The 17,462-nt window shown below is 43.2% G+C and overlaps 1 protein-coding gene across 1 annotated transcript in view; it reads left to right on the plus strand.

The window, feature by feature from the left end:
• LOC121635868 (dedicator of cytokinesis protein 9-like) overlaps positions 1–17,462 on the plus strand; it is a 73,829-nt gene that overhangs the window by 41,474 nt on the left and 14,893 nt on the right. Inside the window, 26 exon segments of the mRNA XM_041979234.1 lie at positions 555–647; positions 1,997–2,108; positions 2,181–2,299; positions 2,746–2,829; positions 4,755–4,844; positions 4,935–5,050; positions 5,230–5,299; positions 5,395–5,520; positions 5,923–5,994; positions 6,065–6,211; positions 6,295–6,378; positions 6,468–6,579; positions 6,644–6,720; positions 6,722–6,823; positions 7,908–8,015; positions 8,119–8,230; positions 9,418–9,503; positions 9,505–9,540; positions 11,388–11,502; positions 11,580–11,646; positions 12,350–12,397; positions 12,772–12,908; positions 13,558–13,673; positions 13,746–13,883; positions 13,954–14,136; positions 14,239–14,352. Of these exon segments, the coding sequence (XP_041835168.1) occupies positions 555–647; positions 1,997–2,108; positions 2,181–2,299; positions 2,746–2,829; positions 4,755–4,844; positions 4,935–5,050; positions 5,230–5,299; positions 5,395–5,520; positions 5,923–5,994; positions 6,065–6,211; positions 6,295–6,378; positions 6,468–6,579; positions 6,644–6,720; positions 6,722–6,823; positions 7,908–8,015; positions 8,119–8,230; positions 9,418–9,503; positions 9,505–9,540; positions 11,388–11,502; positions 11,580–11,646; positions 12,350–12,397; positions 12,772–12,908; positions 13,558–13,673; positions 13,746–13,883; positions 13,954–14,136; positions 14,239–14,352 (2,664 nt within the window).

Consider the following 17,462-nt stretch of genomic DNA (forward strand, 5'->3'; position numbering starts at 1 on the left):
TCTTCATTTCTTTCATATTTAAATACAGTTTATATTATTCCAATATTTCTTAATTTTTTCTGTATTTATTTAATTTTCATATAATTATAAGTAAATTTGGTCGAAGTACAAATTAGAGTCTAAAGTACAGATGTTTTCTGTTTTTTTTTTTATTGTTTTCCATTTTTTTAATTTAAAAACGTATTTTTCTATTTGTTACACTGACCTGTACATTTGGATTGACATTGATATTTTTAATATTATTATATTAGTATAATCACATCTGATGGAGGAAGTTGTTGATGGGAGAACTGAACGCGTCTGTGTTCGTCTGGTTTTTAGATCTTTGATTTCGTAAGATTCTGATTAGATTAACACGTCTAGACGAACTTAAAAAGTCCAGTTTTGGTCTGGAACTGTAATAATTTCCTATTTTTCTGTTATCCTGGCCATTTTAGACTCACTGATTACTCATATCTGCCCTTGATTATTATTTATTTACCACTTGGTGATAACTGCATGTCAGAGTTGTCACTCCTCCTTCTTCTGTCCTCTACGTTTGGACTGGGCTGCAGTGCATCTATGGTCGTCCAGGTGGGGCTTTATTCACCAAGCAGGCGTTTGCAGCCGTCCTGCACCACCAGCAGAACCCGGAGTTCTACGATGAGGTTTTTATGCTCCCGTCATTCACTTTCATTAATGTCACGGAAAATCTAACAATGTTGCAGTAGATGTTCTAATGTGAGACAGAATGAATCCGTTTCCATGCACGCAAAATAGGATTATTACCTGATTGCTGGAGTTATCACATAATTCATCATCATGTAAACAGCAAAACTGCAATTATCTGATTAAGAGAAATCAGATTTACACATGTAGAATTCTCCCCAGTACCTGATGTATCTCCCTACTTATTACCTCTCACATTAGCAGCTAACGCCAAGACCATGGGGCTCTCACATTAGCAGCTAACGCCAAGACCGTGGGCTCTCACATTAGCAGCTAGCGCCAAGACCGCGGGCTCTCACGTTAGCAGCTAACGCCAAGACCGTGGGCTCTCACATTAGCAGCTAGCGCTATAACTGTAGGCTCTCATATTGGCAGCTAAGGCCAAGACCGCGGGCTCTCACATTAGCAGCTAACGCCAAGACCGCGGGCTCTCACATTAGCAGCTAACGCCAAGACCATGGGCTCTCACATTAGCAGCTAACGCCAAGACCGTGGGCTCTCACATTAGCAGCTAACGCCAAGACCGCGGGCTCTCACGTTAGCAGCTAACGCCAAGACCATGGGCTCTCACATTAGCAGCTAACGCCAAGACCATGGGCTCTCACATTAGCAGCTAACGCCAAGACCGTGGGCTCTCACATTAGCAGCTAGCGCTATAACTGTTAGCTCTCACATTAGCAGCTAACGCCAACACCGTGGGCTCTCACATTAGCAGCTAACGCCAAGACCGTGGGCTCTCACATTAGCAGCTAACGCCAAGACCGTGGGCTCTCACATTAGCAGCTAGCGCTATAACTGTAGGCTCTCATATTGGCAGCTAAGGCCAAGACTGCAGGCTCTCACATTAGCAGCTAACGCCATGACCGCAGGCTCTAACATTAGCAGCTAACGCTAAGACCGCGGGCTCCCACATCACCGGCTAAGACCGCGGGCTCTCACATTAGCATCTAACGCTAAGACTTTGGAATCCTACATACAGCAGCTAACACTAAAAAGGCCCTGCCATGTTTCACAAACACCAAACAATTTTAAAATAACAGGAAGTGACATCACCACGTTAGTTTCTCATAATACGATAACAGACTGGTAAACCTAGACAACCATCTTTCTAGTACGGTTTTTCAGAAGTGCCTATAAAGGATCATATTATAACAATAATCTGATTACTTCCAGGTATCTGTTCCTGGTACTCATATAAATGGAATGTTTTATCTCCTCTGTGGATATTTGTCTTGTCTACACTGGAGGAAGCAAACCTCTGAGACTCTGCTTGTGTTTGAACCTTCAGATAAAGATGGAGCTTCCGACTCAGCTGCATGAGAAGCACCACCTCCTCTTCACCTTCTATCATGTCAGCTGTGACAGCAACAGCAAGAAGAAGGACCTGGTGGAGTCTCCTGGTAGGCAGCTGCTGTCTGGATTTAATGCTTCTTCTTCAGGAAGTGGTGGATTTACCTGCTTTCTGTCCTCAGTGGGTTCAGCTTGGCTTCCTCTGCTGAGAGACGGCGGCAGAATCGTCGTGAACGAACAGCAACTTTCTGTTGCAGCTAATCTACCTGCCGGATACCTCAGCTTCCAGGATGGACTCAAGGTAGAAACAGCCAGCATTCCTCTCCCTCTTCCTCCTTCCTTTTCTTCTTTTCTTTCCTTTGTTAGAAGAGCTTCCCCTCAGAAATGAATAAATTATTCTGGTTTCTTTATTTTTTGTGTTTATTAGTAGCAAGTTCAGGTCTGTGTGTGACCTGTGACCTCCTGATCCTGCTGCAGATCCAACGCTCACACACCAAACGCAGCCTTTAAGACCGGACCAGTTTTAAGCTGTAATCCATTAAACACTGCAGACCCCCCCGGTCATTTCTCTGATGCACCTCTAACTAGTTTACAGGGAATTTGCATCACAATGCGACAGACGTGTGTCATGCATGAACAGATGTTGCATCATGTTCAGTGAGCTCGCTGGTCATGTGATCTGAAAACAAAGACAGCTGATTTTTAACTGTTTTCAGCCGAGCTGACTCCCGCTTGTTGTTCCAGCAGTCGGGTTTGGAGATTAAATGGGTAGATGGAGGCAAACCTCTCTTCACAGTCTCAACCCACCTCGTTTCTACTGTTTACACTCAGGTATGAACTCATCTCACCTGCAGGTTGTTCTCTAACTTAAACACAACACTATGAATTGTTTTTTTAACCCTTAAATCCCCAGCAGATCTCCCCAAGCTCTGTCTTTTCTACCATCACCAGTGTCTCAAGCCCGGTACTATTTAACTCTGTGATGGATATTTTACCCTTTAGCTGATCTACGGAAGTTTTCCAGCATTTCTATCCCGTCCAGGAGGTTTACAATCCAGCCACTAAATGTAGTTTTATTCAGAGACTCTATCTGGTAAATCCACAATGATCCATGATAACAGCTTTATTTATCACATTTCACCATAAAAACATCACCATCACTACTATGTTGCTAAGAGACCTCTATTTAGACCTGGACATGATGATGAAGCCACTTCCTGTCAGACTTTCCACCAATCAGAGAGCTTAGATTGACGGTAACGTCCAATCAGGAGCAGCCAAAGATCAACCAGTGAGCAGAAAGTTCTATGTGTGTGTGAAAAGAAGAAAAATAATGCTCCTCTATGGCTGGAATAAAGCCAAGAAGACGTTTCTGATGCACGGTGGCGCCACAAAGCAGCTGCTACACACTGGTTTATACTGGGATTAAAAGCTGCTACAGACTGGTTTATACTGGGATTAAAAGCTGTTACAGACTGGTTTATACTGGGATTAAAAGCTGTTACAGACTGGTTTATACTGGGATTAAAATCTGCTACAGACTGGTTTATACTGGGATTAAAAGCTGTTACAGACTGGTTTATACTGGGATTAAAAGCTGTTACAGACTGGTTTATACTGGGATTAAAAGCTGCTACAGACTGGTTTATACTGGGATTAAAAGCTGCTACAGACTGGTTTATACTGGGATTAAAAGCTGCTACAGACTGGTTTATACTGGGATTAAAAGCTGTTACAGACTGGTTTATACTGGGATTAAAAGCTGCTACAGACTGGTTTATACTGGGATTAAAAGCTGTTACAGACTTGTTTATACTGGGATTAAAAGCTGTTACAGACTGGTTTATACTGGGATTAAAAGCTGCTACAGACTGGTTTATACTGGGATTAAAAGCTGTTACAGACTGGTTTATACTGGGATTAAAAGCTGCTACAGACTGGTTTATACTGGGATTAAAAGCTGTTACAGACTGGTTTATACTGGGATTAAAAGCTGCTACAGACTGGTTTATACTGGGATTAAAAGCTGTTACAGACTGGTTTATACTGGGATTAAAAGCTGCTACAGACTGGTTTATACTGGGATTAAAAGTTGTTACAGACTGGTTTATACTGGGATTAAAAGCTGTTACAGACTGGTTTATACTGGGATTAAAAGCTGCTACAGACTGGTTTATACTGGGATTAAAAGCTGTTACAGACTGGTTTATATTGGGATTAAAAGCTGTTACAGACTGGTTTATACTGGGATTAAAAGCTGCTACAGACTGGTTTATACTGGGATTAAAAGCTGTTACAGACTGGTTTATACTGGGATTAAAAGCTGCTACAGACTGGTTTATACTGGGATTAAAAGCTGCTACAGACTGGTTTATACTGGGATTAAAAGCTGCTACAGACTGGTTTATACTGGGATTAAAAGTTGTTACAGACTGGTTTATACTGGGATTAAAAGCTGCTACAGACTGGTTTATACTGGGATTAAAAGCTGTTACAGACTGGTTTATACTGGGATTAAAAGCTGCTACAGACTGGTTTATACTGGGATTAAAAGCTGCTACAGACTGGTTTATACTGGGATTAAAAGCTGCTACAGACTGGTTTATACTGGGATTAAAAGCTGCTACAGACTGGTTTATGTGGTTTTATGTAAATAAGAAACCTGGTGAGTCAGAAATAGTGTAAATTGTCTCATGTAGTTTTAAGGGTAAAAATACACATCAGTTTGTAATATTAATTAAAGAAACATGTTTCAGGATCAACATTTGTACAACTTCTTCCACCACTGTCAGCGGATGGAGACGTCCGAAGCAGCTTCAGAGGGAGAGCTGGTGAAATACCTGAAGGTATTCATTTCTGTTCATCTCCAAGAAACTTACATTCGTCCAAATATCTGCCTCCATTCAGAATCTCTTTCTTTTTCCTTCCCTTTGCAGAGTCTTCATGCGATGGAAGGTCATGTGATGGTCAACTTTCTTCCCACCATCCTCAACCAGCTGTTCTGTGTCCTGACCAGAGCCACGAATGAGGACGTGGCCGTCAACGTCACCAGGCAAGCCCACGTCGGCCTCTTTTCACACGATGCCTCTGTAGAACGAGCAGTTTTATCTGGTTTCCTTTTAATACCTGACAGGCTCCATGTATGTTTTTATATCAGCGTATAAATGAGGCGTCACTGAGTTAAAATACATGAAGTTTCTGTCTTTAATGTTTAACTTTAATATGTTCCAGAGTCATGGTGCATGTGGTTGCACAGTGTCACGAAGAAGGACTCGAGCATTACCTCAGATCTTACGTCAAGGTGCAGAACCGTGTTTTTCTATTTCCGCTGATGCTGTTCACCGTGTCCATGACCTAAATTAACCTGCTTCTCCTTCCTCCTGTTTCTGCTCTCAGTTTGTGTTAAAACCCGAACCTTATTCTTCCATCTGCGTGAAAACGGTTCACGAGGAGCTGGCCAAGGCCATGACGGCCATCCTCAAGCCATCCACAGACTTCTTAACAAGCAACAAGCTGCTGAAGGTAAAACTGAGAAGAAAAATTAATCCATATGATGATGAGCAGCAGAAGGAAATGTGTTTCTCAAGCCTGGATTAAAAAGGACTGGTGAGGGTGCCAAGGTTGGGTATAAAAGCAAAATCCAACAAAAACTTCACCTTTCAAAGCCATGACAGGTTGTGGGTCGCTGCTATGAGAAGGTAACACTGATGCATTAAAGTGACGCCTTCTCCTGAAAATGTGCACGGTTATGAGCAGCTGAAGTCTTCTGAATTTAACCCCAACACCTAAATTTACTTACAGTTATTAAAAACACTGTAAAACATAAGGAATAAATATAAAGGCTGGAATGAAGGATTAAAAGATTAATAATAAAAAAAACAGAAAATAAAAAAGGTCTCTGACCACTTCATCTTATTTTTGCAGCATTCTTGGTATTTCTTTGAAGCTCTGGTGAAGTCGATGGCTCATTACCTGATGGAGAGCGGGAAGGTGAAGGTAGGTTCGTTTCAGCCGCCGCTCCTCTTCCTCGAGGCCTTCCCTCCTCATCCTCCTCTCCGTCCTTCAGCTGTGCAGGAATCAGCGTTTCTCCGCCTCCTTCCACCACGCTGTGGAGACGCTGGTCAACATGCTGATGCCGCACATCACCCAGAAATACAAAGACAACCTGGACGCTTCTCGCAACGCCAACCACAGCCTGGCCGTCTTCATCAAGGTTGGAGAATCCTCCGTCTTCCGTGTTGCTGCCGTTCTTTTAGGAAAGCTGAAGCTGAAGCTGCTTGTTTGTGTTTCCCTCAGCGCTGCTTCACCTTCCTGGACAGAGGCTTCGTCTTCAAGCAGATCAATAACTACATGAACTGCTTTCTGCCTGGAGACCCGAAGGTTCCTGGACTCTGTGAAGGTTTCCTACGGATTTCCATCGGCTTGCCCCACATGAAGCTCTAAAACGTTACTTCTCTTCTTTCTTCCAGACGTTGTATGAGTTTAAGTTCGAGTTCCTGCGGGTGGTCTGCAGCCATGAGCACTACGTGCCTCTCAATCTGCCCATGCCCTTTGGAAAAGGCCGAATTCAGAGGTTTCAAGGTAAAAGCGACTCCATGTTTTACGTAACGTGCGTGTGAGGAGTCCTGACTGTCGTCTGCTGCAGATCTCCAGCTGGACTACTCCCTCACCGACGACTTCTGCCGAAACCACTTCCTGGTGGGGCTGCTGCTGAGAGAGGTGGGGGGGGGCGCTTCAGGAGTACAGAGAGATTCGCCAGACCGCCATCCAGGTTCTCAAAGGACTGATGATCAAACACACGCTGGACGAGCGCTACGCTGCAAAGGTAAGACCTGCAGCTGCTGGACCGCCATGTGTGTTTAACCCTTAAACCTCCATCAGAGCTCCACCTCCTCCTCCACCAGGAGCGGTGGTGTGTAGCTCTGTGGGTAAATGTGATGGATATTTTACCCTTTAGATGATCTACAGAAGTTTTCCAGCATTTCTATCCCGTCCAGGAGGTTTACAATCCAGCCACTAAATGTAGTTTTATTCAGAGACTCTATCTGGTAAATCCACAATGATCCATGATAACAACATTATTTATCACATTTCACCATAAAAACATCACCATCACTACTATGTTGCTAAGAGACCTCTATTTAGACCTGGACATGATGATGAAGCCACTTCCTGTCAGACTTTAAGGCTCTTGTTGGTCTTGAGTATTTATCTGAACGGCCCCAGGTTCACAGAAAATGTTTTTAATAATTCCCAAAGTTCAAACTAAAATCCTCCTGAAAGACAGAAGGAAACGTTCAGAATTTTATTTAAAACCATCTTCTGCTTTAGTCTGAACTTATACTTATTTTCATCTAGATTTCATTTATGTGCCTCTTTTTTTATTTTTTTATTCTTCTGTTGTTTGTTTTAATACATTTATTTAACTTTCTTATCCTGTTTGATTCTGTTTTATTGTATTTATTTTACCGCTCATCCATTCCCTGCTTAGTGCAGCTCAGGGTTGCAGGGAAGCTGGAGGCAGGTACACCTGGACACACACAGAGAGACAAGCAACCACTCACACCAGTAGAGACCAGTTAACCTAACATCATGTCTTTGGACGGTGGGAGGAAGCCGGAGAACCCGGAGAGAACCCACGCATACACGGAGAGAACACACAAACTCCACACAGAAAGGCCTCGCCCCCCCAAACAGAAAGGCCACGCCCCCCAACCAGTGACCTTCTTGCATTTATTTTATTTTCGTTAATCACATTTTAATCTGTTTTAATGCCTTTCTTGAATAAATGTTTGTTTCTGTTATTCCTGTAATTCATGTTTAGTTAGAAAACTATATAAAAAGTGAAGTACACATAAAGTCTGACTGATGGATCGATTGATTGATCATCCTTATCCGTGTTATTCCAGAGCCAACAAGCCAGGCTGGCCACTCTCTACCTCCCTCTGTTTGGCCTGCTTCAGGACAACGTCTCCAGGCTGGACATCAAGGACTCGGCGTCTCTCAGCAACAACAGTGTAAGCCTGACACCTGGTGGTGAGAAAGGGAATTGCAGCTTGCTGTGTGAGAGCTGGAGCGTCTGTGATGAGATTTAATTTACCTGCTTTATATCTGGAGCAGAACATGAGGGAGGAGCCTCTGGTGCTGAACGCCATGGTGACCCCTCAGAAACCTGGAAGCTGCATAGAAAACGCTCTCCACAAAGATGTGTTTGTGGTCATCTCTGGAACAGGTGAGTCCGAGTAAGAAAGGAGCTGAAGGTGAAGCAGATGTTGGGATGAAATGTTCAGCTTCTGGAGGGGATCACACCAAATAAACCAAAAAATGGGTCATGGTAGTTTTACCGTGCATGAGTTACTGTGTAGGAAAATACACAAACAATAAATACGTGCAGAATAAATAATGATGAAGGAAAGACAATAAATAAATTTAATACATAAAAATAAATGTTTAGTAAAAATTTATTAAAAGTAAATAAATGAAAATAAATACTAGTAAATAAAAATAGATAAAAAATTAATTAGATAAGAAATAAAATAAAATCATTTACCAGTTTAGGTTTGAAGAACAGCAGTTTAAATAAAAACAAAACAAATCCAGCATAAAAAAGGGAAAATAAAGTATTAGGTTAATAAATAACTTATAAATAACATTAAATTATTATTTAATTAGGAGATTTTATCATTTAAATTATAAATGAATATAAATTATAAAACAAATAATAAACAGATCATCTAAAATAAATATGTAAATATTTAATAAACATTAATAAGTAAATATACAATATTATATAAAATATATCCAATAAAATTAATAAAAAATATAAAATCAATAAAAAATTAATTAAATAAAAATAGATAAAATGAATACATAAAAAATGCAAAATAAAAACAGATAAAACAAATTAATTTGATAAAAATGAATAAAATAAAAAATATATAATATTAATAAAATAAAAACAAAAACAGATAAAACAAATTAATTAGATAAAAATGAATAAAATAAAAAATATATAATATTAATAAAATAAAAACAAAAACAGATAAAACAAATTAATTAGATAAAAATGAATAAAATAAAAAATATATAATATTAATAAAATAAAAATAAAAACATTTACCAGCTTAGCCTTGAAGGAGAGCAGTTTTTAACCAAAATATGTTTGTAAATTAAAATGAATAGTAAGTAAGTTATATGAAAATAAATACATCAATAATAACAAGTAAAACTAGATGTGATAATAATAATTAGATTAAAGGTGTGAAGTAGTTTGTGGGTTAATCCAGGCGTCATGATGAAAATTGTTTTGTTTTCGGGGATGAATGTAGTTAAAGTGAGAACACAGAAGTGGTGTGAGGAGAAGGACACGTAAAGCTGAGCATGTTGTAAACGTGTGATATGACCCGTCTGCCTCCTCAGCCTCCCCGCACAGCTCCACGCCCAACGTCCACCACGCGGACTCCAGAGGATCTCTGGTCTCCACCGACTCTGGAAACAGAGATCCTGGACAAGAGCAGCGACAAGACCAACTCTCTGGAGAAGGTAGCCCACCGTTTCCGTAGCAACACCAGTGAATCTGGACTGTCGGCTGCACGCTGAGCCAGACGTGTCTGGATGCTGCACACGTTACAGCAGATTTATCACATTTACTTTTGATAGCATGATGGCTGCAGCAGCTGCTATTCTCAGATAAATATTAGACTTTAACCTCAACATTTGTTAATGCAAGTAAATAAATGTGCAGACTGGCGACGGTCCGAGGCAGACCGTGTCTCTGGGGTAGACTCTGGCCCCCCATGACCTGCACCGGACTAATGGAGACAGATGGATGGAGGATTTAGTGAGGGGCTGTGATTAAAGACCACGAGTGGCCTGAAGGCCAAGAGCAACGGGTGGTTTCACCATTTTTACTAGAGGAGTTTAAAGAGGATTTTAAAGTCCAGGTCCACCCACTTTTCCCAAAGCTGTTCCCCTGTGGAGGATTTTTCAGCCCAGTAGCCCTGATCCAGTTCACATCTTAGTCCAGGTTCCACATGTAATCTGGTCTCCAGTAAAATAACAGTGTTTTAGTACAAAGAAGTACCAGAACTTTATCAAGAAGTTTCCATGTAATGGTCCATCCTTTCAGAAAGTATTAGCAGAAAAATAAGTCCAGTTTCAACTAATTACGTATTTACAGACTTTTATTTTAAAATAGAAAAGATTGAACAATTTTTTTTTTCTTGGCACCCCTGGAGTGTCCCCACGTACCATTAAAGGGTACATGAACCCCCATTTGAGAAACGCTGCACTAGAACAAGCCAATTAAATGTTAACTTGACCAGTACAGCTGTGAATTCACTGGTCTGGTCTGATTTTGCTGCAGGTTGTTTTCGTTGGTTACAGAGCCTCCATGTGTTTCTGTAACTTGCCGTGTCCACCCAGGGGGCGTGTCCACCCAGGGGGCGTGTCTAGCCAGGTGGGGTGCTCAGCCAGGGGGCGTGTCTAACCAGGTGGGGTGCTCAGCCAGGGGGCGTGTCTAACCAGGTGGGGTGTTCACCGAGGTGGCGTGTCTAACCAGGGGCGTGTCTAACCAGGTGGGGTGTTCACCGAGGTGGCGTGTTCCCATCAATCCGATCAGAGCCGATGGGAAGCCAGTTAGCAGCATTTGAATTAAATCTCTTTTTTTTTTTTTTACTAAAAATGAGGGAAAATGAGGGAAAATGATGGAAAACGAAGGAAAATGATGGAAAATGAGGGCGGTTCGTTTCCAGACTGGGATCATCCTGGTAATTCCAAGTTTCAAAAAACATGAAGCAAATCCCAGCGTTTCCTTTTAGAAGCTGAACTGGAAGCATTAAAGAAGAAATAAAGCATTTTCATCCATCTGCACACACATCCTCCCCCTCCAGACCTCCCACAGCCCTTCACCCTGCTCCGTCACCTCCCACCTCCACCTAAAGGAAAGATTTACCCGGAGACACTCCGTCAACGTGCCCCCCCTCCTCCTGGATCCGGAGCAGCGACCTCCTCTGAACCGGACCACAAAGCGGGCCACCGTGGACTTCTCCATCCTCACCGTTCCTCTGAGCGACTCACTTCTGGACGGGGGACCCCAGAACCCGGCTGCAGACCTGAATGGGGATGGAGATCCGGAGGAGAACACCATACAAGTACTCTGCTCCGCCTCCACCTTCAGCTTTGCTGTGCAGAGTCTGCTCTCGAGTGTTTCACCTCCAGGAGTTTCCGTTTGTGTCTTAGACCTGGATCTGGTTCTGCTTCTCGCTGCAGAAACTGGACTTCTTTTCCTCCTCTGGGTTGTTTGAGGGATGTGCTTGGTCTCTATGAAGCTCCTTTCCTCTGCCGGCTGGTAACGAGTGTTTTTTGTCTCTTGTTGTGGATCGATTCAGAGCCAGTGTGTTTCAGCTCTGGGCAGCACCGTGCTGCGCTGTGACAAACTGGACCGAGACGAGATCAAAAACCTGCTCATGTGCTTCCTGCACATCCTCAAAAGCATGTCAGAAGGTAGGACGGCAGAATTCTTACGTCTGGTCTGATGCAGGCGGGTGTTACGCAATAATCTCTCATTTCCTCTCCTTCAGAGGCCCTCTTCGCTTACTGGAACAAAGCAGCTCCTGCAGAGTTGATGGACTTTTTTACACTCATAGAGTAAGTACTGAAACACACAACCTCCCTGTAGGGAGATAAAATCAGTCTAGATCAAGTCTTAGAACGAAGTTAGGGGAAGGTAACTCCAGAAAGCCCAACTCCCCCCGAATGTCCCTCACTATTAACACAAATGACAACGTCAGATGTTTCTACATGGAGAGTAAAGAGAGCAGAGAGGAGCTCAGTGCATCATGGGACGTCCCTGACCCCAGTGCATCATGGGACGTCCCTGAGCCCAGTGCATCATGGGACGCCCCCCAGCAGAGAGGAGCCCAGTGCGTCATGGGACGTCCCTGACCCCGGTGCATCATGGGACGCCCCCCAGCGGAGAGGAGCCCAGTGCATCATGGGACGCCCCCCAGCAGAGAGGAGCCCAGTGCGTCATGGGACGTCCCTGACCCCGGTGCATCATGGGACGCCCCCCAGCGGAGAGGAGCCCAGTGCATCATGGGACGTCCCTGACCCCGGTGCATCATGGGACGCCCCCCAGCGGAGAGGAGCCCAGATGAAGGATCAGGGTCACCAAGCCAGACCTACTATAAGATTATCAGGAAGGAAAGTTAGAAGATGATCTGAAGGTTGAGAGTTTCTGCTTCCTGAAGCCAGACGGGAGTTTTGGGTCAGATTGTGAACTAGGTTGTTATTTTTGTGTAACTGGTCGTATGAATTTGTTAACTACGGCCTGATGATCTCTGTCCTGCAGAGTCTGCCTCCACCAGTTCAGATACATGGGGAAGAGGTTCATATCCAGGTAGGATGGGTCTGGTTCTCTGTCCTGACGTCTCATTGGACTAAAACTTTTTTCTTTCTGCTGATCTGTGGAGTAATAAGACACTGACAGACATGTAAACATCTCAATGCTGACTGGATCTTTAACCTTCAGCTCTTTGTCTCTCACCTGTAACACTGCTGGAGTTGTTTGTGATAACGATGCAGCCGCTTGCACCTCCTGCATGGGTAAGAACATCCTTTCATTCCTTCTGTTCTTCATTAAATGCATGTTTGCCCGTTTTACGTTAAATACCAGCTTCATTTACCGGTGTGGTTCCGTGTGCTGCAGCGCTCCCTCAGTCTGAGTCTGTTTCCGGTCTCGCGACTGAACGGTGTTTGTGGTCTTCCCCACAGGAGCCAGGAGGGTTGTGGACCTGTGGCTGCAGACAGGAAGTCTCTGACTCTTCCTGTGTCTCGTAACAGGGCAGGAATCCTGCATGCTCGCCTGCAGCAGCTCGGAGCGCTGGAGAACGCTCACACCTTCAACAACAGTGAGTCTGGTCTTCTTCCTCCACATTCAGCTTTCTTACAGGAAAAAAGCCCATTTCCAGAATCTCTCCTGCATTTCAGGATCAATTTCGAGGTTCTTTTTTGTGGTTTATAAATGTCTTAACGGTCTTGGAGCTTTTTATTTGTCCGACCTGCTTTTAGATTAGGAGTCCTCGTGGACCCCGAAGTCCTCCGGTACGTCTCTGACCTTGTAGACCTTTTAGTCGGACTAAAACCTACGACAAGGCCTGTGGAACATCCTGCTGGAAAACCTCAGGGTTTTAAATTCTGGAACGATGCATGAAAGGGTTAAAAAGAAACTCATTTACTTACTCAATCTTCAAATAATAAAAGCAGCTTTAACATTAATAAAAAGACTAATTATTGTCTGGAAAGATCTTTAATCCCTTTTGGTTTTGTTGTTGTTAATTTATTTTTATCTTGTTCTGAATAAATCCTCCATGTCTGATAAGTCTCCTTTACAGCCTGGAAGGAACTCAGCCTGTAATAAACACCAACAAACACTTTTAATAGTAATGAAAGGTTGTTGATATGAATCAGCGTGGCGATCAAAGCCGGACAGATCACATGTTGTTATTGCTCTTGTGAAGTTAATGATCTCTGGCTGTGGCCTTGCATGTCTGCCTGCAGCGTGCTGCCACGCCGAGGCCGACGTGCACAGCCAGTGTCTGCTGGAGGCCAACGTGTCCACGGAGGTCTGCCTGACCGTGCTGGACACGCTCAGCATCTTCATCATGGGGTTCAAGGTATGAACAACACGTGAACCTGCAGCGTGCACGACATCTGCTCCACCAAACGTGCTTCTCCTGTGTTTTCAGACCCAGCTGAATTCAGATCTGGGCCACAATCCCCTGATGAAGAAGGTTTTCCAGGTGCACCTGTGCTTCCTGCAGATCCCCCAGTCAGAGGCTGCCCTCAAACAGGTCTTCACCTCCCTCAGGACCTTCATCTACAAGGTGAAATACTCAGTTCCATCTGTGGTAAATGTGGAGGTGAATGATCTTATGAGGCTTCTTGGTCCTCCAGTTCCCTTGTACCTTTTTTGACGGCCGGGCCGACATGTGTGCGTCTCTCTGCTATGAAATCCTCAAATGCTGCAACTCCAAGCTGAGCTCCATCCGCAGCGACGCCGCCCACCTCCTCTACTTCCTCATGAAGAACAACTTCGACTACACGGGCCGCAAGTCTTTTGTTCGGACACACCTGCAGGTCCTTCCCTCCTTTCACACACTGCCTCCCTCCTTCATGCGGTTTCTGAGCAGACTCTTCGGTGTGTGTTCTAGTCTGAAGCTGGACTGTGTTCGTCCTCAGGTGGTCATCGCGGTCAGCCAGCTGATTGCTGATGTGATCGGCATCGGGGGAACCCGTTTCCAGCAGTCTCTCTCAATCATCAACAACTGTGCCAACAGTGACAAGAACATAAAGGTGAGGATGGTTCTGGAAACCGACATTCTGCTCTGATCCAGCTGGTTGCTCCACATCAGGCCGACTCCATTCGGTCCTGCAAGGGCTGGAGTTCGGCAGGTTTTCAATGTTTCCTGCTCCAACACTGACTCAGATTAAGTTGATCCAACAGCCTATGAAGTTCAGCATGACGACTCATTCATTTATGTTCATGTTTAATTCAAACAGGTCGAATTCATTGACAACAACAGACGTAAAGACGTGTCAACCGACGTGTCTGAAAAGTGGAAGGAAGAAATAAAACGTATTTATTCGTAAACTTCACCCATAATTAATAATAAAAACACTTTACAATCATCCTGCTTCCCAAATCTATACATACATAAACATATAAACACACATATACATACACCCATACATACATATAAACATGCACACGTACACCTACATACACACACACATACACACATGCATGTATGTGTATATATATTAAAACAAGGGCAGAACATGTATATATATATATATATATACATGTGATTTCTGTTGCTAGTTCCAGGACTGACACTGATGTGGATCTTTATGATCTGAATCCGTGTTCAGTTTATATTTATGAATTTGTCTGATCTGAGATGCTTTTTCTAAGATTTTGGAAAATTGATGGAGTATTATTACAAGCCTGTAATTCGTCTGTCTCCAGTTTGGTACATTTGTTTAGGAGATTTACCAGTTACAGGTTGAACACCTGCCTCGATGACCTTTTTGAGTCATGAACTCACCACCGCAGTCAGCTTTTTTACTTTTGTGTTTATTTACAGGATCTATGATTTTCTCTCCTCCGCTTAGATCCACTGAGTTTAAGTTTGTGCTTATTAATGTTTCTTCCTTCCTTCGGTGGTTTTATCTGCCAGCTTTGGCCCAACGCCCACAAAATAGTTATTAAAGTTCACCAAGTTTTACTGTTAAGGCTAATTACATCGTTAATATGTTCCAAATACCTTTAGTCTTCTATTTATTTCTATCTAATAATTTGTTAATATTCCTGTTTTGAATTCTGTAAAATAGTTTTTTTATATATTTATTTCCAGTTTCTTCTATATTTTATGAATTTTCTAGTGTTTTTTACAGGTATTGTGCAATCCTTTGTGATCCATGGTGTGTTTAAGTATTTCTTTCTTCCTGTGTATTTCTTCATCGGGCAGTATCTGTCATATCATAGTTGGAAGGTAAACAGGGAAGTTTATTTCTTATCAGTCTATTAACGTGGCGCTGCAGGACGTACTTCTGCTAGCTCTGGTCATTGTAGGGGAAAGGCTGACGTTCATCGTATCAATAAACTCTTTATTGGTTGGTGATTTTATTGGTTGGTGATTTTATTGGTTGGTGATTTTATTGGTTGGTGATTTTATTGGTTGGTGATTTTATTGGTTGGTGATTTTATTGGTTGGTGATTTTATTGGTTGGTGATTTTATTGGTTGGTGATTATTAGGACTGAGCAGACTAATGTTGAAATACCTTCTGCATTGTAGCTGTACATGTTTCCTCAAAGCTGGAGCCCGGTGGTCCATAGATACAGCTAACAGTTCTTCTTCCTTTCCATACATTCAGACGTGTCCTTCATCGCTCGTTTTCCACCTCTCTGTCCACACACACCGTTACACACACACCGGTTTCCCTCCATGTTTATGTAACTGAAGTCATTTCCATCCAGTTCAGAATCAGCTCTCAGAAATGGCAGCGATGCTAAACGGTTGGAGAAACTGGTGAAGCTAACACTTCCTTTAGTTAAAGTTTGCGTACATGCTGGTCCTCAGCAACAAATATCGCTGGAGACATTATTTTCTGGGTCAGTGTCATCCTCCGTGTCCTGATGTTTTACTCTGTGGAGTTAAATGTTTTCAGCTCTATTTCGTCACAGTTCGTAGCCACGGTGGATGAAGCTGTCTGCTGGTGCTGACTGTACAGGCTGTGATTGACCTTCTGTCCCATACGACCAGTTATGTCCTTCTAGCTCCTCGATGACTCGGATCAGCAGTACCTTGGCTTCCTCTGGGAATCCGTTTAGCTTAATAAAGGTCTTCCAGCCGGAGGGCCACGTTGCCTGGATCTTGCCTTGCTTCTGGAGTAGCCGGGCCTTCCCAGCGATGTTTCCTTTAGTCAGATGCTCGTTGATGTAGACGTTCGATCCTCTCAGCTTCCTCTCTCGTTTTAACAGCCTCCTGATCATGGCTGGTTTATCGTTGTTGCTCCTCCTGGGCAGCAGGTGACAGGGTTCGATGGTGCTCCCATCAGCCTCTGTTCCTCTAGACATGAGAACAGAAGCAGTTTGTCCTCTGTGGTCCGGTCTACCTCCGCGCTGATGCCCGTGCATAGCAGCGAAGTTTAACATGAAGGTGATGATCACGTCATTCATCCACGTTTGCTCTAGTCAGCTCCTTCGCTTGTCTCAGCTAAGTCCAAAACAGATTTTTTCTAAAGCCTGACAGCAGAAACCTCCTCTGCCAGGAAGTCTAGTGACTTTTTAATGTCATCTGGCTCATCTGTCGCCTGATCTTTGGTCCAGAGTTCGCAGGCAGCACAAAAAATCCAACAAAGTGGGAAGAGAGAAAAAAAAAGTCCAATAAACACAGAAAATATGCCAAACAAACGCAGCGACGTGCGCACCACCGTTTGACCGGAAGCAGGAAAATGAACTATAAGTATAATTTGAGTCAGGTGTGTTGGAGCAGGGACACACTGAAAACCTGCAGGACTGTGGCCTTTGTAGGAGCAAACGGACTGCTTCCTCATACCATCAGAGATGAAGGACTTTAAACATCGTCTTCGTCTGGACGTCTCCCTGAGCCCATGTGGTGACTGTCTGAAGGCATCGCTGAATCACAGTTAACATTTAGCTTTAAGCATTGATTGAAAATGTTTTATTGTAAGTAAAATATTAATTTATTAGATGAACAAATAATGGTTCATGTTTTAGGTTCAAACCTTGTGTGTATCATAACAGATTCATACAGTTTCTGTGACCTTTTGCCGAACTTCATGGTAAAAACCTGTTGAACACACTGATCCTAGTCTTCCGCCCCCTGGTGGACACTTTTTGCATTACAATCATTTTGACATCACACAATAATAAATA

Source organism: Melanotaenia boesemani, chromosome 24 (genome assembly GCF_017639745.1).
Source record: "Melanotaenia boesemani isolate fMelBoe1 chromosome 24, fMelBoe1.pri, whole genome shotgun sequence".
Taxonomy (NCBI): Eukaryota; Metazoa; Chordata; class Actinopteri; order Atheriniformes; family Melanotaeniidae; genus Melanotaenia; species Melanotaenia boesemani.